Raw genomic sequence first — 22,017 nt, 5'->3', positions numbered from 1 at the left:
AATTGGTGGTTGGCCAGCACCACGTCCGACCGCCTTTGTCTCCCCAGTGGCGACGTTAACACACCAGGTGACTCATTCGAGACCGAGTTAACCTAGAGGAGGCCCAGAACCGGTTCAAATAATCGTCGGTGGGGTTGGTGGCCGCGAGTGGGAATCGAACCCGGGTGGCCCGACGAGAGACAGCCAAGCGCTTGCACGGCGCTCGGGCTGAACGATTAATCGATTTTAAGTGAAAAAGTTATTAATCGATTTCAAATCGAAATTTGAAACAATGCGATTAGCAAATCGCAACGGCTGCGATTTTTTGCGATTTGAAAAGTCCTATTACTTTCTTAGAATGCATAGAGCAGTTCATATTTTGATGGTATCACGTGGTAATGCTCCATCACATGTTTTAAATCTATTACACAGTGTCAATATTGAACTGAAGCTTGCCTTTAAACAACTTAATCGCAATCGCCAATATCTGTCGGAAAAATAGCAAATGAAAATATTTCCCCCCCCAAAACCGTTCAGCCCGACACGGCGCTCGCCACGCATGAGGCTCCGGGTGGGTCCCACGACCAAAAGTGCCGAGATTCTCGGAGCTGTAGACACGCGCGTCAAGTGAACGCGGCGTTTCTCATCTGGTTGAGACGAGCGGGGGCCCATTGGCCGCGCGCACCCACAGCGCACGCGCGCACGCACACACGATGTTTGCCCCGTCCGTGTGGCCTGGGCGGTTGTTTGCATTTGGTGGTATCCGCGTGTAATATTGATCCTCTATCGGCGGTTCGGTTGTTTGCCTCCACGCCACGCACGCCCGCGCCTGTCCAACGGGCAAAGGCAGCTGGCAACTGCAGCTGCGGCGTGGGGCGGGATAATAAAACCGGATCGTAAAAGCGAATTCTGTCTCGCATCGTTTCTGTCTTCGGCCAAACTTTCCCTTGCGCGGTGCCGAGTGCGATTGTTATGGGGCTCTGTTAGAGATGGAACATTAACTGCCGCGATTGGAGGTGCGTGTGTTACGGATTGGGTGGGGTTTTTTTTGTGGGAAGGGTTTGTTTTTGACCATACTTCACCACGCTGGTCGGTGCGGGTTGGTGAAGGGAGGACATTGAAACTTTGTCAAGCGCTCTGAGTGAAGGCGCGCTCTATCGATATACAATTAGATTAGATGCGTCTGTCACGCGGGTGGCCTTAGGGTGGAGAGGGTGTTTGACCATACTTCACCACGCTGGTCAGTGCGGGTTGTATGGAGCATATTTCGTCTCGCCTCTCGCCGAGTAATTCGTGGCCCGGTGCTGAATAAATAATAAGTAACCTGTCCTCTATGGCTTTAGGAACTAAAGTTTTTTTTTTCGTCAAGTCAAAGGCAATGCCCCGTCTCATTAACGATATTGCGTCTAAAGATTACGCGTGTGTGTGTGTGTGTTTTGTTGTTGCTCTGACTAACGCACGTGATCCGACGTCTGACGAGTGAGACGCATTCCGGGTGATGTAGTCACAGCGTGGCTAAGTGGCCTTTCGAATCTCGATGGCGCGTAGGATGGGCGATCACCACGCATAACAGGCGGCATAGGCTGCGGGGGCCACGTTGTCATTGCGTGGCCAACAAACGCGGGAGGATGCTGCAAACATATCGTTGTACTGTACTTATATGCTTACACGTCTGCGTTCCCCAGCCGTTGAGTGATGTCGAAGTCAGTGCTCGGATCCGCTGCTTCGTGAACCCGCAATGATCAGAGTGGTGAAGTATCGTGGAAATTGGTGAAGTGTGGTGCAAATTGGTGAAGTGTGGTGAAACTTGGTGAAGTCTGGTGAAACTTGGTGAAGTGTGGTGAAAATTGGTGATGTATGGTGAATACTGGTGAAGTATGGTGAAAATTGGTGAAGTGTGGTGAAAATTGGTGAAGTATGGTGCAAATTGGTGAAGTGTGGTGAAAATTGGTGAAGTGTGGTGAAAATTGGTGAAGTGTAGTGAAAACTGGTGAAGTGTGGTGAAACTTGGTGAAGTATGGTGAAAATTGGTGAAGTCTGGTGAAAACTGGTGAAGTATGGTGAAAATTGGTGAAGTATGGTGAAGTACGGTGAAAATTGGTGAAGTATGGTGAAAATTGGTGAAGTGTGGTGAAAATTGGTGAAGTGTAGTGAAACTTGGTGAAGTGTGGTGAAAATTGGTAAAGTGTGGTGAAAATTGGTGAAGTCTGGTGAAAACTGGTGAAGTATGGTGAAAATTGGTGAAGTATGGTGACGTATGGTGAAAATTGGTGAAGTATGGTGAAAATTGGTGAAGTGTGGTGAAAATTGGTGAAGTGTGGTGAAACTTGGTGAAGTGTGGTGAAAATTGGTGAAGTGTGGTGAAACTTGGTGAAGTGTGGTGAAACTTAGTGAAGTGTGGTGAAAATTGGTGAAGTGTGGTGAAACTTGGTGAAGTGTGGTGAAAATTGGTGAAGTCTGATGAAAATTGGTGAAGTGTGGTGAAAACTGGTGAAGTGTGGTGCAAATTGGTGAAGTGTGGTGAAAATTGGTGAAGTATGGTGAAAATTGGTGAAGTATGGTGAAAATTGCAACGATCCATTGCTGGGTGAAGACGATCAGCGTGGGACGATGACCGCGACGATTTGTTTGACCATATTTCACCAGGCTGTGCCACATTGGTCAGTGCAGATTTGTGAAATAGTGGGGGGAGATGGGGCAGGGGGGGGGCTGCTCCGAATCAGGGCTGGTTCAGATATCGCTAGCCACCCATGTTAAACCGTATCCGGGAATTGATCTCAGGTCACCACCGAGTTCATCGTGTATGTTGTTCAATTGCATACACATACAGCAACTTCTACATCAGCAATCCCGGCTTATACATCCATCCAGCAAAGTCGCTCGAGTTCCTATACCGCTGCATATATATAATAGACTCAAACGATAAACGAACGTGGTAATTAGCTCTGTCCTTCGGCTGATTAAGGTGCGAAATAAGTTCAACATACACACATTCGTAGGTGATAAGTATACGCTTTTGGAGGCAGACGCGTGCCTCCGTGCAGAATATAAGAACCCAGAAACGTTGACCTGGAAACACGATTCCCTTCCAACTACAGGGCTTGTAATTGCATGTGCCTTATTAATCCAGTAGATGTCAGCCGTTCACCTATGCTCGTTACAGCAAACGCGAATGATGAGTGGGAGGGGGGGTTAGAAAAATGCTGCGTATTATATAACATAAAATCTGTACAATACGGTAGCATTTCTCATGCATTCATGCAGCGGTCATTTTTTTTACTTCAGGTTAACCTCTGGCCAACTCGCACACAACGCTGCGTTTTATATCAAGTGGAACCACCGCCTACCGCATAGCATGAACGATCGGGTCACCGCCGCCATGGCTGTAGCCAATTATTTCTTGAACCTATTAATGCACTAGGTATCCTCTCTTTTTCATGGTTACGTAAAGGAATGCATTGTTCACGCACAAATAGGTCCACGTTAATTGATGGTAGGGTCATTAATCACAGGACGTGATTGACTTTTGTTTCACTTTGCGTACAGCTCGACCCGCTCGAGTTCGCTTTTCGCTTTCTCAATCGCCATCTGTCTTTTTTCTCATCGGAATCCTGTCTCGCAGAAGCGGAGATACATTTTAAACGAACGAGGTTACAAAAAAATATATACCATCCGTTCCCCTTGTCCTACCAAAGTAAATGTCAGCGCTGGTCAAATAAACTATACAACGTGCAAAGAGGTCCTGGCATTTGCTTGTTTGTGTTTGTGTTGGCAGTAGTTTTCGTTAACAGCAGAACACACGAGCTGAGGAATGTACGTGGCCGAGTAATAATCGCGTAAGCGGATGGATTATCGACCGTAAGGAAAGAAACCCCAATGATCCGTGATAAAATCCAACCCCCCCCCCAATCGGAAAAAAAAAACCTCAGATGAATTCACATCACTGTCAAGTGCCAGTTAAAGGTATAGAGCCTAGTGTGTAAAATAATTGGACCCATTGTCTGTTGCTAACCGTAAAGTGGGCACAACACTGGCACTAATGTCTCTAATGTAATTATATTATCCTCGACCCAGCGTTAGCAAACCTATTTGGTTGCTGTGTTCACAATTGGTCATACCATAAACTCAACCACCGCCATCTTCATCATCATTATCATGATCGTTATCATCATCATTGTCATCATCATCATCACCACTGGTTCCAAGTCTGCAAAATTAAGACTTCAGGAGGTGGTGTTGGCTTATTTGCTGTTGCTCACACGAGGCTCCGTGGAGCGCGGTTCTTGGAATCAAATCCCAGGGAATTCCTTGGGCTTCCGAGAGCCTTGGCGCAAGGAAACACGTCATGTTGACGCCCAAGCATTACTTTGAGAAATTAGAACAAGCTTTGCAATAAAGGTTCCCGAAGCAGACTCTAAATAGCCTCTTGTTTTGGGCTCGCATTTTCCTATGAGGTCACAATGTTTGCATAAACTGTATAATGTATATAGACCAATTACAACTCCTAGGAAGTAGGAATATTACAATGAGTCTACTGTGTAGGTAGCCTTACTGCAGTAACCTTATACAGGTTTATATAAAACTACCCATTCATTCTTTGCGTTATCGTGTATAACTGAATCTTTAACCGCATTCATACCACTTAATATTTACATAACGTAGCCGAGATGACAGACATGTTAGACTCTTTGTCCTAACGGAGTGGTAATCATCAAATACTAGAAACCTTATATTACATTTTGCAAGGCAATCATTTAAATGAACGTCTTATGGATATCACCATAATCCCACTCGTGTATTTCCTGTCGATGTCTTACAATGTGCGATGGTCCAAAAGGTCGTCGTTTGTAGGCCCATCACCTTGCCATTGCTGTAATATCTGTCCATACGTCTAATGTACATTCCCCCCCCCCGTCTTTCACAAAGCTTGGAAGTTATTCCAGTTATAAACATCCTTCCGGGATGTGTATATAGCGTGCAGATAAAGTGCTTCGCGGCTCATCCCATTCATCATCATCACAGGAGCGCGAACGACGTTTGATTGTGACAATATCGCGAACAGCCATCAACACATTTCAGCTGTAAAAAAAAAACCGCATCCGTTATCTGGGCCCATTGTCGACGCGGGATTCGTCCCAATTCACGTTGATGACCGTAGGTGCCACGACAAAAGTGTACAACTATTACGAGAGACACTTACAAAAAACACGCACACACACACAACACACGCGCGTACGGCTCTCAAACTTCCCTTGCTTTTTTTTGGAAGGGGGGGGGGTTCGCGGTGGTGTTTGTTTCTAATTCCCGGTAAGTCTATTTGTTTTACATTTTTAATCCGCAATCTAAAAAATCGGTCGCATATCCGTCGCGCGCTGATCGCAGTAGGTATATGGTCCACGCAAGAAGCCCATTGCGCGAACAGCGTGCGTTCGGCGGCGGTGACGCAAGCCGTTTTGGTAAAAGACGACGCCTTATATTGCGCTCCGTAGCGGCACATGTAGCAGCAGCAGCAGCGCAGGAGAGGAGTTAGTGTTGGGTGCCAGGGGCGTTCGGAGCAGTGGTTAGTCACTCCCAACCTGCAGCATTCAAATCCGGAACTTCCCGGCGGCCTCCATCACCACCACCATCATCATCACCACCATCATCATCATCTCTCACTCTCGCTCTCTATATATATCATCGATAGCATTTGTACAGCGGGGTCTCGTAACCGCGAGCTCAGATGCGGATTGCCGTGTCAACTCGATTCGTAGAGACGCGTGAACGGTGTGCTGCAGTGGTAAATCTACCGCGAGGAAGCGTTCCATAAATCAAAACAAAGGCAGAGGAGGAGGAGGGGGGTGGTGGTTTTGATATATGCGAAGTGGTAGTCCATTGCGCATGGACGAGCATTTCAGTAATTATAGCTCTACCTGGCTGGTGAAACTCAAACCCCCGACCAATCCTTCTTGCCGATAGCCGCGGCAAACGCGATCAAACAGCGTCGTTCGAACTCAACGATGCGCTTGGATTCTTGAAGGCTGCGCCGCCGAAGGAGTCCGCAGTTTCGCTATGGATGTACTCAAGGCCGCTGCGGTGCTCCTCTGCTACGTCGCCTGCCTCTTGGAGCCGGACCTGGTTCGCGTGGAAGCGGCGGCGCTCAGCTCTCGCCACCGCTTGACCTCGCAGGCGAAAGGCGCCGAGTCGGCGTCCAGGTCGGCGCCGGGTGCTCGCAAGGTGTCCGTGGGAACGGCTCATCATCATCATCACCATCATCAACACCATCACAGCCAGCAGCAGCAGCAACAACACCGCGCCGGAGCAACGGCAGGAACTGGGGCTCATCATGACCACGAGTTCCGCTGGAGTGGTCACAATGTGTCGGTGGTACCGCACGAGTACATGCTGTCCCTGTACAAAACACTGTCGGTCGCCTCCGCAGGCAAGGACATCAGTGCGAACACTATCACCAGCTTCGTCGACAGAGGAGAAGGTTGGTGCTGCTACGATTGTTTTTTTTTCTGTCTCTCTCTCTCCACCTTCCACGCTTCTCTCCAAAGAAATAATCATATTGGTGTTTTGAGGTGTTATTGTTATTATATCTTCAAAAAAAATCGGTTTTCATTGGCAATTGTTAGGACTGCGGTTGGCTGAACCAAGGTAAAATATTCGCAAACGACTGAAACAAGGAACGCATTATGCGTTCTTAGGGTTGTTATCCGTGGCCCCGGTGAAATGCCTTACAGGATCCACGCGTGCTATTTAATCACGCCGTGTTATGACGTGCGGCACAGCACGATAATGCCACCCTGGGATCGCTTTATTGCAACTCGGGATCATAATATCGCCGCAATGCAACCGAGCGCGCTGCTGTTTGCTTCCTCGAGGAGTTAAGGCGGAGGGTTCGTCCGTCGTGAACGCTGCTTGCAGAGGGCGATTAGCAGTGTTGTTTACGGAGAGGTGCGTGCACATGCACACTCCACTGCTGGATGAGGGCTCCCACACGCCGCGCAGGCAGTGAAGGGTTGTGTTGCCCATACTTCACCATGCTGCCAATACTTCACCATGCTGCCCATACTTCACCATGCTGCCCATACTTCACCATGCTGCCCATACTTCACCATGCTGGACGTACTTCACCATGCTACCCATACTTCACCATGCTGCCCATACTTCACCATGCTGCCCATACTTCACCATGCTGCCCATACTTCACCATGCTGCCCATACTTCACCATGCTACCCATACTTCACCATGCTACCCATACTTCACCATGCTGCCAATACTTCACCATGCTGCCAATACTTCACCATGCTGCCCATACTTCACCATGCTGCCCATACTTCACCATGCTGGACGTACTCCACCATGCTACCCATACTTTAACATGCTGCCCATACTTCACCATGCTGCCCATACTTCACCATGCTGGACGTACTCCACCATGCTACCCATACTCCACCATGCTGCCCATACTTCACCATGCTACCAATACTTCACCATGCTGCCCATACTTCACCATGCTGGACGTACTCCACCATGCTGGACGTACTTCACCATGCTCCCCATACTTCACCATGCTGCCCATACTTCACCATGCTGGACGTACTTCACCATGCTGCCCATACTTCACCATGCTACCCATACTTCACCATGCTGCCCATACTTCACCATGCTGGACGTACTTCACCATGCTGCCAATACTTCACCATGCTGCCCGAACTTCACCATGTTGCCCATACTTCACCATGCTGCCCATGCTTCACCATGCTGCCCATACTTCACCATGCTACACATACTTCACCATGCTGTCCATACTTCACCATGCTGCCCATACTTCACCATGCTGCCCATACTTCACCATGCTGCCCGAACTTCACCATGCTGGACGTACTTCACCATGCTGGACGTACTTCACCATGCTGGACGTACTTTACCATGCTACCCATACTTCACCATGCTGCCCATACTTCACCATGCTGCCCATGCGTTACCATGCTACCCATACTTCACCATGCTACCCATACTTCACCATGCTACTTATACTTCACCATGCTACCCATACTTCACCATGCTGCCCATACTTCACCATGCTACTTATACTTCACCATGCTACCCATACTTCACCATGCTGCCCATACTTCACCATGCTGCCCATGCTTCACCATGCTACCCATACTTCACCATGCTACCCATACTTCACCATGCTGGACGTACTTCACCATGCTGCCCATACTTCACCATGCTGCCCATACTTCACCATGCTGCCCATACTTCACCATGCTACCCATACTTCACCATGCTGCCCATACTTCACCATGCTGCCCATACTTCACCATGCTGCCCATACTTCACCATGCTGGACGTACTTCACCATGCCGGCAAGTGCGGCTTGGTGAGTGCGATGCGAGTAATGTTTGAGGCACGACCCTTAACTTTATTCGGGTTTACTTCAAGCCACATGCCATGATATGTGGCAAGGTATGGGTCATCACGATTAATTGCAATGTAGTGTGAGGTTATATCAATGGTTGATATTCTTTTACACGAGCAATATGCTATTTCAATTCTACTTACTGAAATTATAAAATTTTGTTTGATGCATTCCACCTGCGACATTGTAATTGAAATAAATGTATCGCTAAAAGACACAACTTTAAAAGAAGAAAAAAAAAAGCTGGTAGCGTACTGCGGGTTGCTTTGAATGCATTTGTTGTATATTATGCTGCGATGAGTTTTGATAAAGGAACTAGGGAGGCGACAGGTGAGTCTGAACGGGTACGTGTGTACGTGTTGGGTGGGGGTGGGGCTGGTTCTCACCGTGATAGTGACTTGCAATTGGCGCTGTGAGAGAGAGAGAGAGAGACACACAGACAGAGAGAGAGAGACAGTCTCCCTACGTGCACTGAAGCGAGGGGAGAGATGCGGCTGTGAGCGAGAGATCGAGCAACCGGTCGTATTTCATCGACGTGGCAGCTCTTGCCAAAATCTTCAGTCGCTCCCGGTGCGCTCTTCTCTTATCAGCGAGCGCTCTTATCGAATCGCGCATGCCATCGTTAATGCTCCCCCGACTTGGCTATAAAAGCTCCTGAGCAACTTTCGATCGACAGAGGTCTCTCCTTGTCGGTATTAAGCTCGGGCAAACCCCAACAAAAAGATATACATATATCCGCCAACGTATTTATGGCGCTTTTTTTTTTACGGCTGCGGATTTAGTCACGAGCGTTCCCAGATACACGAATGTATCACGTCTTGCGATTTCCTCACGTTTGTAAAATAAAGAAAGAAGGGGTAAAAAAAGCAATGCAACAAGTCCGGTTAACCTCCTCGGCCAATATTTCCCTGCTGGCGCCCCACGGCGTATCACCGCAATGTGTTTGCTTTGTTATTCGTATTATTTTTTGGGGGGGAACGTTACCGGTTTCATCGACTTGAAATGTTGGTGTCCCATGGGTGTTTCACGGCGTCCGTCAATGCCCCGCTCGTGAACCTCGCGCGCCGTGCGACAGAGAAAAAGACTCGCGGGCAACGCGCGCCTTAGAACCGCGCCTTCTGCGTTTCATTTTACGCTCCACAATCCCTTCGAATGAAGCATCGGCAATTCTACTCTCTGCGTTGATTATCGAAGAAAATGTAAACTGCAGGATACTAGACTTCGCACCCCCCCCCCCACCACACACCCACGCGCAGTCTTGTATAAGAGCGCATTGATTGACTGCCGTGTTTTGCCGCGGGTATATTTTATTTGGCAAAAAACGACTCAAGAACGTGCGTCAAGGAGTCGGGCCTCCGTCCCTGAGAGGAAGTGGGAGCAGGCTTGCACGCAATCCAAACGTCTCGTTATATAGCGCCCCGTGGCATGCGTGAGTCCTATACGATCGCGGCCAAATTTAGCGGCTCGCTATAAATAACACATCCTACATGAGACTTGAGAAGGAGGGAAAAATAATATATTCCCCCGGCAATTGCAAGTCTCCGTACATTGCCATGTTAATTGTCCATTCTGTACCTGCGCAAGCCGAAACCCAACATGTTGACGTGATAATAACGTGTACGTAATTGCGATGCTATTTTTCATAATTTTGGTATGTGCTGTACCCACAATTTAATAACCGTAAACGCACTCGCATCTTGTCGGATCTTGGGAGCTAAGCGGAGATGAGCCCCTGGCGAACGCTTGGATGGGTAAAACACCCACAAGGCTTGCCAGGTGGTATAGGCGCAGGGGCTAGCGAGGTGTGGGCAGGAGATGGCAGTGCTGAGTGTTGTTCCCCCTTCGTATGCGTGGTGGGGTTTTCTCCGGGTTCCCAGCCACGCGAAGTCAAACTCCCATCGTTGATGGCATTCATGGACAAACCCCTCCTTATGTAGAAGGCGCCCTCTCAAAACAGAAGTCTGGGAACCCCGTCGGGTTTATATGCGTAAAACAATTGGCACCAATTTTGTGATACTCAACAACTTGATGCGCACATCGCCTTCATGAGTGGGAAATTTAAGAAAAGCCACAGCAGTGCGATTGTTGGCATGCGACCCAACCAATGGACCAAAGATTGGACCTTGAGACACATAGAGATGCACAGAGACTCACAGAGATGTATTAAAGTCAAACCGCAGTGCAATTGTGGCTATGCAATCCAAACTATGGACGATATAGTGAACCACTGTAGTCTGCACTCCTGCAAAGGAGTAGGACGAATAACACACCTACACGAACTCTCTCCTTGATGCCCTCTGCTGCCCGGCAGACCTCGACATTGGCTTTCAGCTCCCGAACACATTGCTGCACGCCATCACGCTCAAGAATAAGAATCTCCATAAAACGGCCCCGGGGGGCGGGGGGGCCATTGGTGATCATCATCATGAGTAAGAAGGCCGTCACCGTAACCATTTGAATTCTGCAGTTCACCGCTGAGGACGGCAGGTGGCGCTTTGAGTGGTGCGTGTGCCAATTGTTGCGTTGCGTGGAGGTGGCGAAGCTGGCGGTGTGCGGGGGGACACGGCGGTCAATGTAAACAGTCAACATTGCCCCCATCGTCTGTGCCGGGCAGCAGCAGCAGCAGCAACCGCCTAGCCCGTAGCTCTTGCCGACGACCACAATGCACGTGTGCTTTATTATTTACACCCCCCCCCCTTCCCCCCTGCGCGAATAACAGCAAGCTGTTCGAGAAAACTGTATAGTTTTTAGTTTTTTATAAAACATATACAAATCATGGACGGACTTCTAGAATTCCTTTACGGAAGCTTATTTGATTGAACGCGTGGCGTTCAATGACCGCACGCCCATTGGAAATGGATTGATTGATCGATGGTATTTATTTACGGGGGGAGGGAGAAGCCTCGCCAAAAACAATGAACCCGTGTGTAATTACTGGCTCTTGTACATGTAAATGCTACTCGGTGGAGTGCAGCGGTGGTGGATCAGACGTTGCGGCACTGCGCTGCGAACTCTAGGAACCTGAGTTCGACTCACGGCCACGGCTTGCGTGAGTTTGGCGAGTGATCTGTTGACCGGTCATAGCCCCCCTCCCTCTCCCCCATACATACCCCCATCACCCCACCGCCCCCGTCCATTAGCTACCACGCTCTGATCAGCGTGAAGTGTGGTCAAACATCCCTGCTCGACCGACACGGTGTTGGGGAGGCCTTCCATTCGGCAATGGGTTGACAAATGACTGCGCACGTACAGGAGCCCATTGAGACCAGTCGCCTATATACATATATATTTTGTGTATTTGCTATCAAGGGATACATGATCACTGTATAAAACGACAACTCCAGTCTTAATAAAAGAAAGCAAAAAACCGCAAACAAAACGATTAAAGTATCAACAAATACATCATAACAGTTTGAATGAGAACACAAAATCGCATCTACGAAGCGCGTTGGGGCATTTCAGCGTGTGACTTTTACGGCAAATAATCCAGCCACAGGGCGATCCATTTACAGATACCCCAACTTATTTCAAACGGGCCCCTCGCTTCGTTCACAGCAGGTGATTGCACGCTGCGAAAATCGATGCCTCCGTGATCTCACGGAGATTGTTACATTATTAATCGATATCCCTATTGAGAATACTGGGAGACAAGTGTTGCTTTCGCTATTATTGTAACTTTTATTTAAGCAGTGGGGTATCTGCGAATGGTTAACCCGGTATATAGCACATATTTAAGAGGAAATCAGTGATGTGTCTCCAAATAAAAAAAACAAATATGATTAGTCCGTCAGCCTATTGACTTCCCAGACCTGCGTTAGTCAGCACCGTTTGTTTAAGCCAGCGGACTCAACAGTCTGGAATGGTTTCGATCTACTGAGTCTCATCAGCAAGAGCGAGGCTTGTTTCTACAAATGCTGATGAGTTACCGCCACCACCATACGTTAATAGCAAGATCACCCCTTCCGTACGTGCGATGTGGGAACCTGTCACAACCGCTGGTCCATAAAGATTCGTTTATAGACAGCGGGAGAGCAACTGAAGATACATTCACTGACACATTGCGTCCGTGCCTAGCACTACATTAAACACTGTCCAATTATGTTCACATGGCCCGGAGTAAATGTTTTCTGTTGCGGATGATTCCAGCTGAAATATGTGTTTTTGTTTGTTGTTTCAAGAGGTTATTTCTGATTTTCAAGCTACCGCGCGAAAATCTGCGTCTATGTTTATGTTTCATCGTGTGTTGAAATCTACGCTGGCTCTCCGGGCTCAATAGATGCGGCATTTTACTGTGATGTGTGTGCGTTAAACAACTCGTAAACATCTCGTAAGGCGCACAAACACACCGAGGCAATCCACTTTCGTTATTTCAGCACGTCAAATAAATTTGTTGTGTTTTAGTCCATTGACATAATTATTATTATTATTGGCCTTGTGGAATTATTTCACCAGCAGCAGCATTTGTATCCGTATAGTCCAGTGTGCGTGCATGTTGTCTTCAAGCACGCGCACAAGCGTCATGTGCGTCTGCGCTTTGAAACATTAACGTATATGGGTCAATCGACATTGCGTGTTTAAGACTGAGCGTACATTACGATCGGATGTATCCTTAACGCGAGCGGCGATAAAGTGCTCCACGCGGGGTGCGTTAATCACAATGCCATCATCCGAGTGTCAAACATTTTTAGCACCATCAACGAGAATCGCTTTGCCCGAGTCACGCTTTTGAACACCGCGAACAAACCTCGGAGCGCGAATTTTTTTTTGCACGATTCCGTTGTGCGTCTTAATATGTATTGCTTAACGTCTCGCGAACGGGTTGTTTTATATGCGTGCGTGTGTGTGAGAGAGAGCTTACTTACTACGATACAGTATATAAACATACATACATCTGCTCATTCCACAGCAGCGCAGATGCAAGATATGTTTATTGAGACGTTGTTCTTTTAACTATGAGAGACAACAGCCAACCTTCCCCAGAAAAAAATATGTATTCGATCAGGCTGTATGTGTATCGTACGTAAATGCATCCTTTTATTCGCGTAAGTTAGAGTTCACGTAGGTTCGACGATGGTCGTTTTTTTATCCTTGGGAGCAGAGGCGCTTATCAGTCGCGAGCTATCTCTCACTGATCTAGTGTGGGAAAGGGATGGCGTAAGCAGCATCACCATCATCATCTCTGTCTCATGTGTGTGTGTATACTCTTGGGGAGCGGTAGTGTAGCGGTTAGCGCGCTGCGCTATGAACCCGGCGATCCGAGTTCGATTCCCGATCACGGACAACACCGGTGACGAATCTCTGGGCCTCCCTAGGTCGACTCAGCCACAACTGAGTACCTGGTGCCGTGTGTCAGCATCGCCCACTGGGGAGACAAAGGCGGCCGGGCGTGGTGCTGGCCACCCATCCCCTCGTGTGACGTGCCGGCCTTCATAAGTGCTCGCTATGAGCACTTGCCCCAACAGTATGTCAAGGCTACACGGGGGGACCTTTGTCTTTGTCCTACAATTTGCCCGATAATTTTTTTGTTCCAACGAAATTCCGGCAAATAATTGTTTTATCGTAATCTTGCAACAAACATCGCGTTTCCCTAAAACTCTCCATTTTTGGGGCGCGGGGCGAGTACGCGCGTCTCTCTCTCTCTCGCTCGCAAGCAAACAACACGCGAAAGTCGTGCTACTTGGGTGTCGAATCATGAACATCATCTTACGAACGACGGCCGACGACGTTCGCTTATCAACGGATGCGCTTTAATCTGATGCCATTTATTTTGGAATGCAGAATTATCTCGCGAGGTAAACGCACGCCCGTTAATAAAGAAATACGCAAACAAATAAATAATAACCGGGACACGCATTATCATATGTATTTGTATTTGTGCGTAGACTTAAATTTGCGCGTATGTGCCGTGTATTTAAACGACAACAACAACAATAACAACACAAACAGAACGCAAATCAATCCGTTACCGATTTGCCATTGTTTCCTAGCGAATTAACGTGACGGCGATTTTATTCAGTGATTCCCACCACACACTCGATTATATGCGCAATAGACGCGCGTTTTAAGAGTTCATGAAAATTCTAATATGTATGGCTGTTTACTTTAGACTGAACATTCTCAATATGCATCACAGCATTGCCATTATCGCTTTAAACCAAACAAGAAAACAGTGTCATGTGGACTGTATGAGACATTCATGTTGGTTCAAACTAAAGTCGATATTCTTTTGAGCCCGTGATTAATATATGTTGGAGCAAAATGCAAAATAACATTTTCGAATTCGTTTGCACTCAACAACACCATAGCGGAATCAACACTATTGGTCCGCACGATATATGCCTACACAATCTAATCGGTAGATGTATACTGTTGTAAAGCAACGCGTTCAGTCGTTACCACGTTACGACTCCGTCTTACACGTGTCTGATTTTAAAAATACAGCCCCCCCCCCGTAATAATTTCTGTAAATGATTAATTTCGGTAAATATGCCCTTAAGATGCGACTACGTGTAGTACGTTGAAAACAATGATGCGTAATCAATAATATGTTGTATAGACGAGGAATCGATAAGACATATTCAGGGTATGAGCAGGGCATGCGAACAATTCATACCTGATTTCCGCTTACGCTAAAATCCAGTATTTATAATTTATTTTCAAAAGACTTTCCCTTAATTCACCTTATATAAATTGACCTATTGACACGTGTTCTGCCTCTCAGTCTTGTATATTCTCGGCCTGTTGCTCTCACATTTAACACACTGCGCATCTTCTTGTGACGTATAAGCGAGCGGTGGTGCAGTGGTTAGCCCACCGTGCTCACGAACCCGGCCTAACTGAATTCGAGTCCCAAATACGTACGGCTAATATCAGCGGTCGAGTGATAGCTAAACCGGTCCATTCAATCCACACACACATCACCAATACATGGGGACGATTCTTTCAGAAGTGGATTAACAAACGGCTATAAGTCACTCATGTTTAGCAAATCACTAGATTATATGAGCGGGGCAAAGAGCATATTATATTTCGTACGTGCAGTTTTTTTGACGGCTCGAGTTTTCGTTTAGCAAACGGAATAAATATGCCACGTGCCATTTCATACGTAATCTCTCCACGTGTCTGTATTCATATGGCCTCACATAGTATACACTATAACCACTTGATGCACTCCCCCCCCCCCAAAAAAATATATATTTCTGCTATGCATGTTTTATACTGTAATGGTTAAGTTGGATTTATTATTTACATTATCGTGATCACATCCAACAATTGCCTTGAGCATCAAAGTGCAGGATATAATGATTGCCTCGCAGCTCTTGCATTCGATGAATACGCTACTGTGGATTCATGAGTTTATTTCAAATAGCCATTTCTATTATGCACCATTTGGCATGATGTTTTCATTGAAATGCATTAAAACGTACAACGCATTTACGATATTTTTGATGTATTGCATGTGGAATTTTAATAACCCCCTTTAAGTAAATATAGGCATGGAACAACCCACAGGCCAATTATAATTGCCCAGCTAAAATAATGCATTGATAGAGAAAGGAGGGCATTTTAAAAAGAGACCGCATACACATATACGTTGCACAGTGAGGTATGTAGCTCCATATAATGAATTGCATATGCAATGTTCATGTCATAAAACGCATGGACATTAACTATAGAGATGCTTGTCCTCAACGGTAAAAAAAACAACTATATAACACATTTCCTGTATCTGCATCTCCATTGCTTGCCATTTTTCTAGAGTTCGCTGATATGCACACAGGACAAACCTGATAAAGCAGAACTCTTACTCGATCGAAGCACAGGCCTAATTGCATCTGCAAAGCACAAACAAAGCAACGAGTCCACAAAACATGCACCAAACCATGCACCGAACACACACACACAAACCGCAGATGACACGCACGCACATCGAGCGAAAACAATGCCTTCGGATTAGCGCTAACCAATTAGACATTTCTCGCCATCGTTAAGTAACGCCTTGCTGTTTCGAATGTCTTTTCAGATGGGAGCTCGGTACGTAGGCAGAGGTATTCCTTTGATCTTACAACGCTGTCCCGACAGGACGACCTGATTAGCTCTGAGTTCCGAGTCCTCCGGAGAGCGCCCGAGGAGCCCCAGAGAACCTCCCGCTTGGGTAACCTCGTGTCCCTCAAGCTCTTCCTGTGCCCAACCACCTCCCGTGCACGTGAGCTGCTGCTCGACTCTCGCGCCGTCGACCTCCTCGACAAGAAGCTGCCCAGCTGGGAGGTGTTCGACGTGAAGGCCGCCGTGGAGAGAGTGTATAACGACACGTCCGTCACGTCGCTCTGCCTCGACCTGGAGGTGTCTTCGGAGAACTCGCGGATCGTCATGGAGGGGCGCTACGTCGGCTTTTCCCGGAAGGGGCGACGGCCTCAGGAGAAGGCGCTCATGGTCATCTCCAGCCGGGCACACAAGCGGGGCAACCTCTTCAACGAGATCATCGACAAAGGGAAGGCTTCCCACGGCGGAGGAGACGGCGATTCGCACGAGAAAATCAGAGGAGCTGTGGACGTCGTGGGCAGAACTCGAAAGAAAGACGAAAGCGAAGAAGTGTCCCTAAAATCTGGACATCGTCATCAGTTAAATAAGAAGATTGGCGGCAGAGCAGACAGTGATCAAGCTAAAGGCCGGGCGCCAAAGCAAAGCGGGGGCAAGGCTGGGTCACTGTCCCGCGGCAAAGCTTCCCAGAAATTACGTAAAGGGGAAATTGATCCAGCTGACTCTGATCCACAGTACCGCAGAAAAAGGACACCCCTGGCCAATCGTCCTGGCGGCAAGGGACATAACAAGAAATCAAAGTCTCGGTGCAGTAAGAAGCCGCTGCACGTTAACTTCAAGGAGCTGGGCTGGGACGATTGGATCATCGCTCCGCTAGATTACGAAGCGTATCACTGTGAGGGCGTTTGCGATTTCCCCCTGCGCTCCCACCTCGAGCCCACAAACCACGCGATCATCCAAACGCTGATGAACTCCATGAATCCCGACTCGACGCCACCCAGCTGTTGCGTGCCGACCAAGCTGAGCCCCATCAGCATACTCTACATTGACTCGGGCAACAACGTTGTCTACAAGCAGTACGAGGACATGGTCGTGGAGTCTTGCGGTTGCAGGTAGCCCGAAAGAAACCATTGGAAGAGCCAGCAGACTCCAGTGACGGACAGTAACTTGACGTCACACGTTTGCGCGTAATCTGTTTTGTGGAAGGAAAGGCAGCTTCTGTTATGGTTCACCACACACCAGCTCCAGTCATGTCATCAAACGACTGAAATTTAAAAGGATAAGACATTCTTGAAGTGTGGTGGTATCCTACAGCAAGTATGTTGGGTTCATTTGCTGTGGATACTGTAGCACTAAGGGTAGCTACTGACAGACATTGATGTATATTTGATAAACGGAGCTCACTTAAAAGTCTGTGCGTAGGCAAACTTTTTTTTAACTATTGACAAAAAACGCAACTCGACGCACCCATTGCAAGGAAAACCCGCCCGCTTGGAAGGAAAGTGACAAACGACCGACGAAAAAAACGTAAAGCATCGCGCTTCCACGTGCTGCTTGCACAGATGATTTTCCAATTGTGGAAATATTTTATGGAAAGAAAAAGGACCGTCCGTCTGTCCCCCCCCCCCGCTCCCCGAAATTCGCGGAAGGAGTTAAACGTCGTGCGCGCGGTTCTTTCTTACAGCCACCTGTTTAAACAGTGGACCTACTTTATTGAGACGGGACCATTGGCAAAGAGCAAATGCTGCGGAGATAAGGCTGGCATTGCCTATGCGGAGTCCCTTGGAGGACAGCAGCTGCTGAGGACAAGAGGGGGGTGGGGGAGTTGGGCTGGCTGGCACGCCATGCCTTACGAGCAAGCCTAAATACTGTTTAACTTTGTTTATAGCCTGGAGCCATGGCATGTAATTATCTGTCTGTAAAGAGAGCAAGAGGAGGGGGAGCCTTGCGTGCATCTCCGCTCAGTTGGCAGAGAGAGAGAGAGAAAAAAAATTGTGGGTAATTTTATTATTTTGTTCGGGTGGGTTGGTGATTGTGCACACTGGGAAGACTGGACAATGAGCTCAGTGAATGGACCCTCAACATTTGCCAAGGAATAAATGTTTGATTGCTAGTGGCAATTGCCACAACGTAGCCTGTGTTTCACGAAGAAAAATCTTGTTTTGAAAAAAATAAACAACCCCTGCGTTATGTTTTTGCAGGCTGCAACACAGCACATGACCCAGCGGTGTCTGACTGCGGTTATATGTTTTTAACATTAAACTACACTGAAAAAAAAAAACAATGGATCTGGTTGAAAATAAATCTTACCTTGCTTTAACAACAACAAAAAATCACACAGAACGCAAATTTAAAAGTTGACTTCCAGTTGTCCAGTACGATAGCAATAATAAGTGTCCGTAGATTTTTATTTTTTACAAACATTACAGTAACTGTATAAAACACAGCAAGATTAAAAAAAAAACTGCCGGTACACTTAAAACTAGATGGAAGGCCCTCTCTTTTGAACACTTTACAACACACCGTATAATAGCGAATCTCATCAGCAAGTGCAAATATTTTGAGCGCCTCCAGAATTTGCCCACGTTTTGTGGGCCTCCGGCTGATGTGTTTCGTTATGTTACAGCTAACTGTAGAGTGGACCTAAAGACGTCTCTGTGTGTTTTATCAGTGCATTAGAAACACGCGATGTTATAAACAGTGTTTATATATTGTCGACATATAGAAACTATTACTTTAATACATGCAATTGTTTCTCTTTGCTGTTATAGACTATTTATTTTCTGTTTATAACAATATAACTTTTTTTGTTGTTGTTGCTGTTGTTGTTGTGCTGGAATGGTAACAAATGTAGAAGATAAAATAATAAGGTGGGCAGAGACAAAAAAAAACACAATCAGTCCGTAAAATATAATTTAATAAATGGCTCAATTCTGGGCTGTAATGTAGACAAAATGCACATGTAATTTGATTTAATGCACTGTTTCATGTTTGTCCTTTGAGTTGTACATACTGTGGATTTCTGTGGATTGACATGTATTATGCTTTATGTAATAGAGGTGGCCATTTATATTGTTTTTTTCCCAGAATGCGTTTTGTATACATGGTATATTACATTCCTTTTTTTAAAATGCACTCGTATAATTTTAATTGACGTATCACAAAGCTACACGGACTCCACATGCCACGATGCAGACCAATGCACACTCACAAGGCAACATCTTTTTAGACAATACTCACCTGAAGCTCTTCATGCTCAACGAATGGAAACAAAAACCAACTGTACAACAAAAATAAACAGTCTTGTGATTTCTTATTTAAGATTTTTTTTTAACCATGTTAGAGTAAGAAATCATTTATAAATATATTATATATAAAAAAAAGTTGCTATCCGTAGTAATTGATCCGTTTTATATTTACGCAAATTTTGCAGATGGAAAAAAAACACCCCGAGATTTTAATTTCCTGTAACTTATTTGTTAATTACGACTTGTTTTTGTTTGTTTAAAGAGTGGATATGCTAGTTTGCCAAAACTGGGAGGTGTTCCAAACAGAAAGGCGCACACAAGCTGATGAGACAGATACAAAACATTTAAATAAACCTGAGGTTACGGCAACAAAAAAACAACAACAAAACATTATATGCCTAAGATAACCAGCCAGTCCACTAACCACATCGAGTGGCTTTCAAAAGACCGCTTAGGTCTTCACGGATGAGCTGCTCAGCTCTCCCTATATGTTCACGGGTCATCCCCCGTGTTGTTGGGCACAATGTCTGAATGCTTTGCTCCACGTGCTTGCCGGTAGCATCATCTTCTTCTTCGGCAGAACTTGATTTGAAGCTTTCGTGACTGCAGGAATTACTCTGGTTCTTTCGGTAAAGTCACGGGGAAAGAAAATAAATTAAATCATAGAATACGACGTTTCTATTGCAACACAAGCAATCGTCATCGGGTAGAAAACAAACACAGTAAACTTAGAAATACAATACAACACAGATAGTCGGATAACACAACAGTCAACACCCTACCTGGTTGAATATTTTCTTCCAAAGATTGCTAAATTTGAGAGTTCTTCTGCAGAGTCTAGTAGCTGAAGTACCTCCCAAAATGTAACCATTAACCGACTTGATATTTTGTTCACTAGTTACATTAGCGTACGCTGTGTTTATTATAACGAAACTATCTCGGTGTGGTTCAAACAACGGCCCACTTAATGGCGCGCTTGGGCTATGAATCCGGTGACATGAGTTCAATTCCCGGTCATGGCTAACATTGGTGCGCAAGTAATTTCCGCACCGGGACCTGAGCCTCAGAATTCAATTATTGACGATTCTCGCAGAAAGTGGAGCGAGACGCTCGGACACAATGCCGAACAACACCATGGATAGCCTGAAACACACAGAGGAGAGAGCAACAAGAAACTGCGATTAGTTTATGCTATTCGCAAATGGTAAAACGACCTCAGGTGTGATATAATCAAGATTTAAATAAGCAGGCTTAAATTATACAGAGGATGAATGAAGATGGCATCTTCACTCCGATCCGTGTCTACAGTCTATATGGGAAACATTTTATGAGGAACGTTCTTGAAAGCACGTTATCATTTGGCGCAAACAGCACGGAACCTCTGTTGGCGAATGCCATCAGTCTGTACGGCGAAGAGAGATGTTAACGCCTACTTATCATTGTCTCGTCGGGGGCAGGAGTTGTAGATGCAGAAGTGAAGGTGCAGAGGGATATATCACCGGTAAATAAAGGGTTTTTTTTTGGGGAGGGGTGTTAGGTTGCGTAAATATAAATGTGTCGTTGACCCACCGCCACATGACACGGGCAATTAGTAAGGTGTGTTATGTAAACAACACGTGAAAATTGGTTACAACTTCAGCGCACCGGTGCATGTGTTTAAAAGTACACCCACAACATTTAGAATTTGAGTACGAAGTTTCGCTGGTGATTACAACCAGCTTCATCAGGCGATTTTCCATTATTGTGAACAAGTCAAACCATTACTAATTGGCTGTGTTGGGTGGTGGCGGGTTAACGACACATTTATATGTACGCGAATCTAACCCAAAACACCTTGATTTTGAATAATACTGGTGTTGAACGGATATACCGCCACATTATTTGCACTCCGGTGCCCCTTCTCATACACCCCCGCGATAATCTACACGGAGGGCTCGCTCAGTGCCAAGAAGAGATGTGATCTAAGGCAACGATGATGAAAAAAAAAATATTTGTGATGTTCCGCTGTGTGCTGGCCTCTTCACAAACCATCGATATCCATCGTGTTTTTCTTTTCTAATCCCATGCCATCACACTTATTATATCTCCATAACGCATGGTGGTGAGCGGTGATTGCATTAAACAAGTTCAAACAATCATCGCGGTGACGTGCCAAGTCGTCGTGATTTTTTTTTCGTGGCAAATACACGGACATAAAAAAAAACTGCGAATTTATTCAGGGTGCACATTTTATGTGTTCTACTTATTCTCACATCCACTTAATAATGGACATCTGCCCAACGCGGCAGTTGAAACAATGGTGCAATTTATTTTTTAAAACTCATCCCCCCCCTCCT

General features: G+C 46.3%; 1 protein-coding gene across 1 annotated transcript; it reads left to right on the top strand.

Moving 5' to 3' along the window:
- Positions 1 to 5,198: 5,198 nt before the first annotated feature.
- Positions 5,199 to 21,817, top strand: LOC103091829 (growth/differentiation factor 6-A). Its single transcript, XM_032954667.2, has 2 exons — positions 5,199 to 6,451; positions 16,417 to 21,817. The coding sequence occupies exons 1-2, from the start codon at positions 6,031 to 6,033 to the stop codon at positions 17,547 to 17,549; spliced, it is 1,554 nt and encodes a 517-aa protein (XP_032810558.1). The 5' UTR covers positions 5,199 to 6,030; the 3' UTR covers positions 17,550 to 21,817.
- The last annotated feature ends 200 nt before the right edge of the window (positions 21,818 to 22,017 follow it).

Source organism: Petromyzon marinus, chromosome 15 (assembly GCF_048934315.1).
Source record: "Petromyzon marinus isolate PM22_M1 ecotype Great Lakes invasive population chromosome 15, UKy_Petmar_22M1.pri1.0, whole genome shotgun sequence".
In the NCBI taxonomy this organism is placed as follows: domain Eukaryota; kingdom Metazoa; phylum Chordata; class Hyperoartia; order Petromyzontiformes; family Petromyzontidae; genus Petromyzon; species Petromyzon marinus.
The sequence above is the reverse complement of the archived record's forward strand: the minus strand, read 5'-3'. Positions and strand labels throughout refer to the sequence as shown.

Excerpts from the sequence above, each read along its gene's own strand:
- LOC103091829 (XM_032954667.2), top strand. The coding sequence starts at position 6,031 with ATGGATGTACTCAAGGCCGCTGCGGTGCTCCTCTGCTACGTCGCCTGC. Across the intron at positions 6,452-16,416 it reads CTTCGTCGACAGAGGAGAAG|ATGGGAGCTCGGTACGTAGG; the intron begins GTTGGTGCTGCT and ends ATGTCTTTTCAG.